At 38.3% G+C, this 12,856-nt stretch overlaps 1 protein-coding gene across 2 annotated transcripts in view; it reads right to left on the reverse strand.

Annotated features, from left to right (window-relative positions):
• CDH17 (cadherin 17) overlaps window positions 1-12,856 on the reverse strand; it is a 70,893-nt gene that overhangs the window by 33,554 nt on the left and 24,483 nt on the right. Inside the window, exons 4-9 of one of the 2 annotated variants that reach the window (XM_057735813.1) lie at window positions 8,743-8,877; window positions 7,681-7,819; window positions 5,540-5,698; window positions 5,233-5,432; window positions 2,426-2,557; window positions 1,983-2,133 (exon numbers count right to left, since the gene is read on the reverse strand). In XM_057735813.1, the coding sequence (XP_057591796.1) occupies window positions 1,983-2,133; window positions 2,426-2,557; window positions 5,233-5,432; window positions 5,540-5,698; window positions 7,681-7,819; window positions 8,743-8,877 (916 nt within the window). Of the gene's footprint in view, window positions 1-1,982; window positions 2,134-2,425; window positions 2,558-5,232; window positions 5,433-5,539; window positions 5,699-7,680; window positions 7,820-8,742; window positions 8,878-12,856 lie in introns of those variants that run through there. The other variant, XM_057735814.1, reaches the window with a different exon arrangement.

The raw sequence follows: 12,856 nt of genomic DNA on the forward strand, positions 1-12,856 counted from the left end.
GCCTCTATGACAGCTCCCAGCAATCCCCCCACCCCGACACTGAGGACTTGGTGTAACCTCTTATTTTTGAGTATGAATGTGGCCTAGTGACTCATTTCTAATGAATATGGCAAAAGTTATGGGATGTCATTTCCAAGATTAAGTTATAAAAAGACTGACTTCCATCTTATTTGCCATTTTTTGAACGATCTCTCTTTCTCTCTCTCCCTGAATCAAAGACACTCACCCACATCCAGATTCCTGACTCACAGAAACTGTGAGATAATAAATGTTTGTTGTTTTAAGCTGCTAAATTTGGGGACAATTTGTTATGCAGCATAGATGACTAACATACCAAATGTTAGACCCTATGCAAAGAGACTTGAGGTATCCCCTACAAAGGTCTTCTGCTTTCATTCAGCATCACAGACTATCCCATATTTTCAAAAAGGGTGATTCCATAATTGTTTCTTGGCTATCGTCACACATTTCATTGTTACTCCACTGCCACCGTTAGAAGATTCTTCCTTATAACTAACTAAAATCCTTCAAACTGTCACTTAACACTTCCTGTTGATGCAAGAATAACTGGAATAAATAAAAGAGAAGACCTAAGCAGAATACACTGACATTAGGTAACCTACATATGACTCTTGACAGCAAGAAGGAAAAAGAGCATTGGGCAAGCAAGCCATGTGAGCAGTGCCCACCAAGCCACCAAGACAGCACTCACTGTGTCAAAAGTGTGTGACAAGAAGAGTAAAGAGGTCAAACGAAAATGATGAGAATGTCCATGTGGCAGGTGAGAATCTACTCACAAAGGCAGCCAAGCCCTGGGAATTGTAGTTGTGAGAAACTGCCAACCTTGTAAGCCCTGCAACTTACACAAAACAGACAAAAACATTTCAAGCAATGCCATCCTGCTCAGCCAATGGGCTCAACACTGAGGGGTAATAGACAATGGATGTCCCAAATCCAGCAAAGTCATAAAACTCCCAGAAATCACAGTGTTCCAATAGAAGTTGTCCCTATACCCTGGCACAGTACAAGGAACAAAAGCAGGTCAAGAACAAAAGGACAAAAACAGTTAGGACTTGAACTTCATCTTCCAGCCTCATGAGCCATTATCAGCTTCCTAGAGAGGGACAATCAAGGGTCAATTGCAGGGTATCCAATATTGGGTGTGGATGCTTGTTTAAATTATTTAGCAAATTTGATGGGATTTTTATGTCACTGAGTTTGTTAGAAGGCAAATAAGAATCTATGGAAAGGGCTTCCCTGGTGGCACAGTGGTTAAGAACCTGCTTGCCAATGCAGGGGACACAGGTTCGATCCCTGGTCCAGGAAGATCCCACATGCCAAGGAGCAACTATGCCCATGTGCCACAACTACTGAGCCCATGTGCCACAACTACTGAAGCCCGTGTGCTGCAACTACTGAAGCCCATGCACCTAGAGCCCATGCTCCACAGCAAGAGAAGCCACCGCAATGAGAAGCCTGTGCAACACAATGAAGAGTAGCCTCTGTTTGACACAACTAGAGAAAGCCCGTGCACAGCAACAAAGACCCAACACAGCCAAAATAAATAAACAATAAAATAAATCTTTAAAAAACAAAAAAAAGAATCTATGGAAAAGCCTTGCAAATAAGATAACATACATGTGTATAGGATACTAGTGTACATGGTTATGGTGCTAGTGGTAGTGGTGAGGGTTGTAGTAGTAGCAGTAGTAGTACTAGTAGTAGTAGTAGTAGTAATAGTGGCAGTAACAGTGCTAGGAATAGGGGTGGTAGTTATAAAATCTCAAATTTTAGAACACTTCCCAGATATTGCTTGAAACTAAATACTGTACCTGTGTGAATCACAAACTCCATTCTACCTCTATGCTGTGCTGGGCATAGACAACTGATCCCCAATCAGGTTTACCTACCCACCTTTTACCTGACAGAGAAGAGAAAGGGATTCGAATTAACACAGGGAGGACAGATAGATGGTTTCTTACCTATTTGTTCATTCTCCTGGACCTCAAGTACAGTCATTATAGATGGACACGTAGGTGGATTATCATTAATGTCTTTAACTTTCACTTGAATTTTCAGTGGGGTTGCCAGTGGTTTTCCATGCTCATCCTTTGCAACCGCATAAAAAACATACTACAACAAGATCAGAGTTAAAACATGACTCCTTCATCAACCTCTTTAAAAGGCAAAGAAAACAACTATTTCAATGCTATTTCATTTATCCCCTTATCTTCAATTCGCTTAGAACTGGGAAAGGAGAAAATATAAAATGGGTCAAATTTGTGGGAGGTATTATCATGCCTTTGAGAGCAATAACGCCCTGAGGTTCAGAACACAGTTTGGGGAGTTTTGTTTGGGGGGGTGGGGAGGGAGTTTAGGTAAAATGTTTCACAGGTGACAAGAAACTCCTCCTAGTTTTACTCACTGCGTCCTTTTCTTCTCTATCCAAGGGCTGAGTCACATAAATATCTCCTTCCTGGTCGATTAAAAATGGGAACCTTGACAGCTTCTCCATGTCCATTAAGGAATATAGTGCACCTGGATCATTCCACCGCACCTGCAGGACCCAAAGTGAGTTGTGAGGAAAGATACATCCAGACAGAGAGAACTGGAAAGGAAATAAAAACAATTTTCTGGTTCTCAATTTGAAGTTTCTGACAACCTTGTTTGGATGTCTGTGGTTTCTTATGAACTACTAAATTACATTTTTCATTTTCAACTTAAAAAATTCCCTCCCTTTTTTCCCCATTTTTACTAAGTTATATTGCTCCAAATAAGCACATAGGGGTATTTTTCTTCCCTAAAGCAATTCTTTGTGAACCCTCTAAAGAGTTTGTAGATCGTTCTTTTGCAAATCTGAATGTGAAGGTTTTGTGTCATGAAACACCAATTTAAGAAACAAAATGTACTTAGTAGCTGGCATTATCTGAGCACTAAGCCATGATGGACGACGAGATCCCAAAACTCACCAGTGAAGATGATAAGAGACACTTTCAATTCTTTACCATGCTATTATCTAAGACAAATGATACATAAAAAAGAACATTCTTCCCTTAAATATTTAGTCTTAAAGACTTCAGGGATAAGAATATTTACCAACTCCTAGCGTTGTTTTGTAAACAACTTGGCAAAAAAAAAAAAAAAAGAAAGAAAAAGAAAATCAATAAACTCAATAGTAAGACCCGTCTACATGCTACAAACAGAGCCTGGCCTATCTGAAAGTCTACTATTAATTACAATACTTATTGAGGGTTTTACCCCATTTCAGACATAATTCTAAAACTTTTATATGTTATCTCATTAAATCCTCAAACAGCCCCATGAGGTAGAGACTATTGTTACCCTCACCTTATAAATGGGGAAACTAGGACACAAAAAGTTTAAGTGACTTGCCTAACCTCCTACAGCTATTCGAAATTTCCACACTAAACTATTATCTCAACCAGCTTGGGAAGGGTATCGCTTTCTAGTTATTTAAGCACACCCTCTTTCCAAGCCAAAGACCATGTTCTTGGTTGTAAACGAGCTCCTTTCATGCCCTAAAACTTCAGTCTAAGTCCTTCTCTCTTGAGCTGTCCCCCTTCTTCCTCAGTTTCAAGACACACAAAGTACTTTCCCCAAGCCTGGGTATTGGGTGTGGCTCCTTAGACTTTCTTTTCTTTGACAGCCCTAAGAGAAAATAAGTATATGTGTTCTTTTTAGCATTTATAAATCCTTACGGAGGCAACCTAAATAATAAATAGGAAGACTTTAGTAAAGGAACTCAATCTGAAATTCTCACAGTAATGAGTCCTGAACACTTTCTTAGCTGGTAAAGCAGAATACTTCTTGCTTTCATTTCTTTTCCCCCTGAAGATGAAATTCACTAATTCAAAGTTCAATAAATAAAAATCCTTTAAATTAGACAGTAGATATGGTGGGATGGGCCATTCCATGACCCCTTAACAACAAGAGTGTCATTTTAAAAAATTATGTGTACTACAGACTATGACTCCTTCATAACATCAATATAAACTTTTATCCACTTCCACAGATACTAATTAATTTTCACAACAACCCAAACAGTTGTTATTATCCCCATTTTATTGGTGAGAAGTTGGAGCTCATAACAGTTTATCTGCTTCCAAATCCAGTGCTCACCCACTAACTCACAGTTTCGTGTCAAGAAACCTCCTGATCTTCCAGAAAAGATCAGATCTGGGTGGATCCCAGAGTGGATTTCCAGGAGCTAAAGAAAGAGGAAGGGGCTCAGGGTGAGATACCAGCCCATGAACATGGGACCAGGGGAGGATTTGAATGGAGGGGACAGGTACCCACAGGTGATGGAGTTGGCAGGGGTGGGCTCCAAGAGAAAGGTTGTTTACTCAGCTTTCATACTTGGCTAGTCTTATATCTGTTCTTCAGCCTGTGATGGGATGAGCCTTTAGCATAGAGATTTTTCCCACAGGAATAAGAAGCAGCCTTTCAAAAATAAGTTGCAGCCCCAAATCCAAATCATGTTGTACATATATACATGTACCACATACAACCCACTCTAGGGCAGCCATATCCTACACTATTGACAGGGAACAACAAATAACAGTGTTATTCCCTTAGAAGGTGAAGGTGAGTGAAGTTCTCTTTTAAAACTCATATATATCTGGATCCAAGTTGGTAAAGTCCAGAGTTTACCCATGATGGCAAATTCCAGAGACTTGGGGCCAGAGACTTTGTCTATTTAGTTTGCTTTATAATGATGCTACACTTCCCTGGTGGCACAGTGGTTAAGAATCCGCCTGCCAATGCAGGGGACACAGGTCCAAGCCCCGGCCTGGGAAGATCCCACATGCTGCAGAGCAACTAAGCCCGTGGGCCACAACTACTGAGCCTGTGCTCTAGAGCCCACGTGCCACAACTATTGAGCCCACAACTGTGCTGCAACTACTGAAGCCATGCACATAGAGCACGTGCTCCGCAACAAGAGAAGCTACCACAGTGAGAAGCCTGCACACCACAACAAAGAGTGGCGCCCACTCGCCGCAACTAGAGAAAGTCCACGCAGCAACGAAGACCCAATGCAGTCAAAAATAAATAAATAAATAAATATTTAAAAATAAATAAATAAAAATTTTTTTAAATATACGTATATATGATGGTGATGCTATGCAAAAATGTCAGTGAAGACCATGAGGGTGGGCCCCTACAATGTGAGTGCATAGATTGGGTAGGCTCTAGGCATTCCTTGGGCACTACCTGAGTGATTTTAATGGGATGAGGACTAGTCGAGTTTTCTTCAATCTCCACAGGTTCTGGTGCTTTCCAAATATTCTCCTTCACAGTAATATCCACAGATGTGCTATCACTAAAGGAATTCTCATTCTGACCTTCCATGTCCTTCACTGAGACCATCAGCTTATAGGAAGGATTCTTCAAAGGATCCAATTCCCGGGATCCTATGGGAAGTAGGAGAGAAGATAAAAGGAAATGTCTCTGAAGGTGATACAGATCTAGGTCCTTTTTACTGACTCAGGGAGTCCTATGAGGGCATCACTTAACTTACCTTCTGGAGTAAGTGAAATTGCTCCTGTTTTGTTGTTGATCTGAAAGTACATGACATTGCTGACCTTGGGAAGCTGCATGATAATTTGATAAACAAGTTGGCCATTGGGTGTGGCTGGATCATCCAAGTCTGTAGCATTGACATACATAAAGGGCTTTCCTGTTTAACAACATGTACCCAGAAAAAAAAGATATCAGTTGAAACCCAAACCAACCATAGATACATTTGCCTTCTAAAGGGCAGAAATTGAATGGAGGAAGGTGCCATAATTCATATCAGTGGCAGAATAAGCAGAATAAGTCTTTACTCTGCTCCCTTCCCCTAGGAGGAGGTTTCTTAAAGTATGGTCCAGGGACCTCTAGGCGTCTTTGAGACTGTTTTTAGGGTCATACAAGTGTAAAAGACTCATTCAAATCACAAGATAATTTGATGGGTTTTAGCATAAAGGAGTTCCCCAAAAATGTATTGATATGGTTTCGGATTCCACATTGCAACCAGCATTTAAGAAACCACAACTTGTTGATTTTTGGCCTAGTATCAAAGAATATCCACAATTGTCTGAAACACTATTATGCTGCTAATGCTGTCTAAGCAGAGTTTTTCTTTAAATGTTTCAACCAAAACAGCATATGGCAACAAAATGAATGCAGAAACAGACATGAGAATCCAACTGTTCTCAATTAATCCAAACATTAAAGAGATGTGCAAAGATTAAAACAATGCCATTCTTCTCAACAATTCCTTTTGTCTTTGAAAATACAGTTATTTTTATTAAAATATGCTTATTACTTTAAATCAATTACTAAATAAATATTTTTAAACTTTTCAGTTTTAATTTCAAATATGATAAATAATGATAGATATAACCAGTGATGCATTGGAGCCAACTTGTGAGACCCAACTGAATTTCCAGGAATTTTGTGAGCCAATTATTAACACCATTGGTAGCTTAAAATAGGTTATGATGGGAGTACTTATACCACAGAAATTGACAAATGCTACAAATCAGGGGCTTTTTCCCCCCAGAGAGACAGCTATTAAAATTTACCAGCACACCACTGGATATAACCCACATAGCCAAAAGTTCCTTGGAGTCCATAAGAGTTTTGATGGGAATACAAGGGTCCTGAGACCGAAAAGTTTGAGAACCACTGAATTAGAAAATCCTATTGGTGAAGGATAAGACCTGGAAGATTATTACTTAGCAGAGTTTAGTAGCAAACCTTTCATATGCAACCTCAGGGACAGAGACATGTGAAATTGCTCCACATAATATAGTGGAAGGAATATTTTTCCTAAGTTATTGGAAGTGGGCATTGAAGAGTGAGAGAGAAGATTAACACAGAGGGGGGAAACTTGACAGTGAGTTGATGGAAATGGCCAAAAGTCTTTCTGAGAACTCAAAGTCTAATATTCATGTTTATTTTGTGCACTGTTATGACATGATGCTCCCTCATTTCTCTCAATCTTCAGTAAAGCCTGCCATACACACCTATGCTTTGATGAGGGGCTTTTGTGGAAATGAAAGGTAAAAGAAGAGTGAAGGGATGAGCCATAGCTAGGAGCTGAAGTAAGAGAAGAAAAAGAACTGGGAGCCAGCAGTGACCATGAAAACGTGGATTCCTGGGAGGATGTTGAAGAGTAAGCTTACCTTTCCAGAGTGTTCTAGAGTGTTCTAGAGCTGTAAGGTGTTCTAAATTCTCACCCTAAAATGCTGGCTCTCAACTGGGGGTGATTTTGCTGCCGCCCCCCCGCCCCCACCAGGGAACATTTGGCAATGTCTAAAGACATATTTGCTGTCCCAACTTGGAAGGGAAGGGTTGCTCCTGGCATCTGGTGTGTAGATAGATGTCAGGGATGCTGCCTAACATCCTATAATGCACAGAACTGCCCCGACAGAAAAGAAGTATCAGGCCCAAGCTGTCAATACTGCCAAGGTTGATAAATTGTGTCCTAGGGCAATGGGGATAATAAAACAACTCCCAGAGGATTGCTGTGAAATTTAAATATGGTAAATAAAATTTAAATAAGGTGGTAAGTGCTTAATGAATGATAGCTATACATGTTAGCCACACAAATCTGTCCCTCTGCCTGTTACCCTTCCATCTTTCCACAAATATCTCCAGGCTCCTGCCTATTACCTGGGCGAGAGTTCTGCCTTACTGAGCCTTCATACTTTGGCTGGAGAAATGCAGGTCGATTGTCATTGATGTCCTTCACTTCTATGATGATGGGGACTGGGCCCTCCACTGTATTGCCATGAACATCCAGGGCTGAGACCTGATGTTGACAAGAAAAGGAAACCTCCTTGGTGAGTCTGAACCTCATATCACACACTCAAAAGTCACTTGAAGGAAATTAGAGCCCAAATAACCAATAACCTGGTAACTGTAGAGAGGAAGGCCCCCATAAAAGCCCAAACTGTGAGCTGCTAAAATAGAGGCCCTATCAGTTAAACCAAGCTAATCATGACAGTGTTTTCCCAGCAGTGGGGTATGCTGGACATAGGTCATGCTTTTTTTCTAAATAGCTGGAATCAGTGAAATAAGAACACTTTGACCCTTGGCATGAAAATGCCATGTCCTGTTACAGAGGCATTTTAGTGGTCAATCTGCAGAGCCAATAATAAAATTTACCAACAGAAATCTTTCAGCTTGCTTTTCTCCCCCACAACTAGTTCTCTACCATTCCTGTGTATAGTATTCAGATACAAACCATGAAAAGTAAGGATGAAAGAGAGGGAGAGGGTCTCTTCAGTCAGCCTCTGACTTTGGTCGTTGGTTACTTCTGGTTCTTACAAGGCTCACAGGAGCTTTCTCTAGCACTGATGCTGCATTCTTTGTAGGTCCAGAGCCCACCCAACAGCCATAGGCAGACACCAGTGAAATATCAGAGAAGTACTGGCTGGTTTTGATACAGGTGCCTACGTATGGCCATACTTGGATGAGTAACGCCATCTGAGAGCCTTGGCAATATAAATTGGGTTATTCTGGTCAAAAAGCCTGAAGAAGAGGATATCTTTGCCACAACCCTCTCTAGTTGGTAAATAAATAAATAAATAATAAATGAGATTTGCAAAGCATGTCAGTAGTGTCAGGAGAGCTAAAACAGTATTCTATGCTAGGGATGAAGGGGCCAGTGATACAGGACAAAGGGTGCTCAGAGAGATTGGAGTTAGTGTTCTTTGCCTGGTCTCAGTTCACCTGAAGTTTGTGAACAGCTCTTGTTTCCCTGTCCAGGGCTGCGTTGTGATACAGAAGTCCATCTGGTTGTATCTGAATTATGCCATCTGTCTCGCCAGTTAGCTTGAAAGTCACAGCAGGAGGACTGGCCTTAAACTGGGAAAAATCAAAAATTAGATTAGGTTGTAAGGAAGAACAATGTTGCAGAATTTGTAGTAAGTCACCAATTTCAGGTAACATTTTCATTTGCACAATCACTAAAATAAGAAGTTCTAAGCTTTTAAAGTGATACATTCTAAAAAGCTTGCTTGAACATTAACTAACATTCAAAATATATTTCCCTCAAGAAACAACACATGATATAATTCAATGCATTGACAAAAGCCGAATGACACTTTAAATTATAGCTGGGGTTAGATAAGATTTTTCTAACATCTGAAAGCTATAATACTACTAGCTTCTAAGAAACAATAAAAAGGGTAGCTTCATTGCTAGGATAAAAAAAAGATGTCATCTAATAATTCTAAAAATTGTGACAGATATTGAGACATTTTAATATTAGAGAAAACAACTTAAAAATGTCTTTAATTGATAAGATTCTATATGACAATCTTACTTTTCAGAAGTGAAGAAAATATCAATGATTATTCACGGGATGGCTATAGTACTTTTAAGAACACAAGAATAGAAAATTCACTTAAAACAAAGCAGACATAAAAATTGTTCAATGTCATTAGTAATTTTAATATATTTTTGTATATTTGCAAATTAAAAATCAATAATAGCCAACATTATAATAGCTGTTGTAAAGGATATAAAGAAACACATATATTATTAATGAAAATATAAATTAGTATAATCCTTTTGCAAGTAGCTTGAGGCATAAAATGTTTGTAGCATTTGATAGCAAACATTACTAAATAAAATTTATCCTAAGGAAATATTTTCAAAACAATAAACTGCATGCTTATACTATAGTAGCCTTATTTATTATACTGGTGAAGTTGAAAACTCCTAAATGGTCAAAAAAAGAAAGATAATAAAATTATATAATACATAAATTTAATGAATTTTAAGCATTAAAATGTTTGTTCTATAAATAATGAAGCAGCAAAAGAAACAACAATATGGTATAAAGTAACCAAAGGAGAATATGAGTAAATCTAGATTATGATTGTAATAGTACTAAGAGCATTCATGTCAGTAAGCAAGAAATGGAATTTAAAAAAAAAAAAAGTTTATGTGTTAAATGGGTAGGACTGTGGGTGAAGAGTTTTTTGTGAGTGTATGCTTGTTGATGTTATGTTGTTTATATAATAAATGAAAGTGTTACTATTTTTCATTTTAAGTAAAAAGCCTGGACATCAGTGGAAAGGTGGAGTAAGGATCTACAAAAGTTTCCCCTCTACAAAAGTAATGAGAAACTGACAAAAATTGTAAATATCAACCCCCCTCCCCCCCCAATGCTGGAAATCAACCAAATGCTTGCAAAATCCAAGGACTGTTTATTTAAGAAAATTACTATCAGTAAGAACCAAGCTTTGTAGGTACTTTGTGCCCTAATTCCATTATCCTTTCTCAAGATATGCAATGGCCTGGAAAATCAACAGCCTCACAACCACAGTACTATGTAGGGAGCAGAAGGAGTTTCCCAGAAGTCCTATCCCCAAAGAATTGTTATTATCTAACCTATCTGGAAGCTCCTTGAAAACAGTCACTCATGCAGATTGTCTTTATTTGATCCAACTAAGAGCTCACTTACTGCAAACAAATTTTCTCTGGGGAATTTGCTGAAAATAATCATCAGCAATTGCTTAACACTGAAGCTGCCTGAGACAGTGATAACAGTTGACTCAAACAAAATTCTAACCAAAACACTTAAAAGGTAAAGCTTGAGAATGAGATGTCCTGGGGAGAGGAGGTGGGGGCATCAAAAATCTTTGATACTTTTCTGGGAGTCTAAAAGACACATTCATAAGTAGGGCTGTGAACATGCCCAGAAAAAAACCTTAGAAGGCCTAATCTCTCACCTCTGACTGACCTTGAGGCTTTGTGTAAGTAGGAAGTAAAGGCTAAGCCAGAGTTGTAAACCGTTTGCCGCATCCTTGAAGATGTGCCCAACGTGCACACAGAGCCTATTGGCAAAGGCTGGAAGATTTATTTGTTCTAGGCTTGTAAGGAAATCTTAATTCAATCATTAGATGAATACTAAGCTAAATGAACAAACTTTGGTGGCTACATATGGCAAATGCAGACTTTACAGAATTAATTCAGGAAAGTTATTAAACAAACACACAGCAACAACAACAAATCCTGGGAAGAGGATAGGATATGATTTCTGGAGTTGCCACATCATATTATTTTAAAAATCCACTTTTCAACAAAAGATGATGAGACATGCAAATAAGAGTAAAGTAAAGCAGTCAATAGAAACCGCTCCCAAGGAAGTCTAGATGTTAGACTTACTAAATAAGATTTTAAATTAACTATTTTAAACAGGTGCAAAAATTAAAGGAAACTTTCTCTAAAGAACTAAAGTATGGGACTTCCCTGGTGGCTCAGTGATTAAGAATCCGCCTGCCAATACAGGGGACATGGGTTTGAGCCCTGGTCTAGAAAGATCCCACATGCTGCAGAGCAACAAAGCCCATGCACCACAACTACTGAGCCTGCCCTCTAGAGCCCACAAGTCATAACTAATGAGCCCATGCTCTGCAACTACCGAAGCCTGAGTGCCTAGAGCCCATGCTCCACAACAAGAGAAGCCACTGCAATGAGAAGCCTGTGTACTGCAACAAAGAGTAGCCCCTGCTCTCCACAACTACAGAAAGCCTGCACACAACAATGAAGACCCAACATAGCATATAAACAAAAATAAATAAATTTATTAAAAAAAAACTAAAGCATGAGAACAATGTCTCACCAAATAGAGAAAATAAAGATGTAGAAATTATTTTTTTAAAAAAAGGAATTCTGGAGTTGACAAATATAATAACTGAAGTGAAAAAGGGCCCAGCAATAAGTCTGAGCTAGCAGGAGAAAGAATTTGTGAACTTGATAATAGATCAGTTGAAGTTATCCACCCTGACAGAAAGAAAAAAGAAGAAATATTAACAGAACCCTAGAGACCAGTGGAACATCATCAAGCAAATATGCATAATGAGAGTCATAGATGAAAAGGAAAGAGTGAAAGGGGCAGAAAGCTTATGTGAAGAAAGATTAATCAAAAACTTACCAAATTTGAGAAAAACATGAATCTATACTTCCAAGAAGTTCACTGAACTCCAAATACAATAAACTCAGAGACTCAAACTTAGACACATCATAGTAAAACACAAAACAAAGACAATTTGAAAGTGCAGAGACCCAACACATATAAAGTATCCTCAATGAACTGAACAGCTGATTTCTCATGGAGAGCAGAAGACAGTGAAATGACACATTCAAAGTGCTGAAAGAAAAACACTACCAACTAAGAATTGCATATGCAACAAAACCATCCTTCAAAATGAAGGTGAAATTAAGCTACGCTACTATTAGAACAAACAGATTTTAAGATAAAAATTATTACTAGAGACAAAAAAGATATTCTATAATGAAACAAGGGTCAATCCATAAGAAACTATAAGAATTATAAACACATATGCACCTGCCAACAGATTCCAAAATACATGAAAAAAAAACTGACATAATTGACAGCAAAATATACAGTTCAACAATAATAGTTGGTGACTTGAAAACTTCACTTTCAATAATGAATATAACAAATAGACAAAAGATCAATGAAAAAATAGAAGACTTGAATAACACTATAAACCAACTAGAAGCTAACAGACATCTGTGGAACTCTCCATCCAACAAAAGCCTAATACCCATTCTTCTTAAATACACAGTAAACATTCTCCAGGCTAGATCATATGATAGATCATAAAACAAGTTTCAATAAATTTAAAGAATTGAAATCATACTATGTTCTCTGACCACAATGGAATGAAACTAAAAACAAACAGTGGCAGAAAATTTGGGAAAACATAAATATATGGAAATAAAAATACATTCTAATAACCAATAGGTCAAAGAGGAAATTGAAAGGGAAAATAGAATATACTTTTAGATGAATGAAAATGAAAACACA

The sequence above is a fragment of the Hippopotamus amphibius genome, chromosome 5 (genome assembly GCF_030028045.1).
Source record: "Hippopotamus amphibius kiboko isolate mHipAmp2 chromosome 5, mHipAmp2.hap2, whole genome shotgun sequence".
Taxonomy (NCBI): Eukaryota; Metazoa; Chordata; class Mammalia; order Artiodactyla; family Hippopotamidae; genus Hippopotamus; species Hippopotamus amphibius.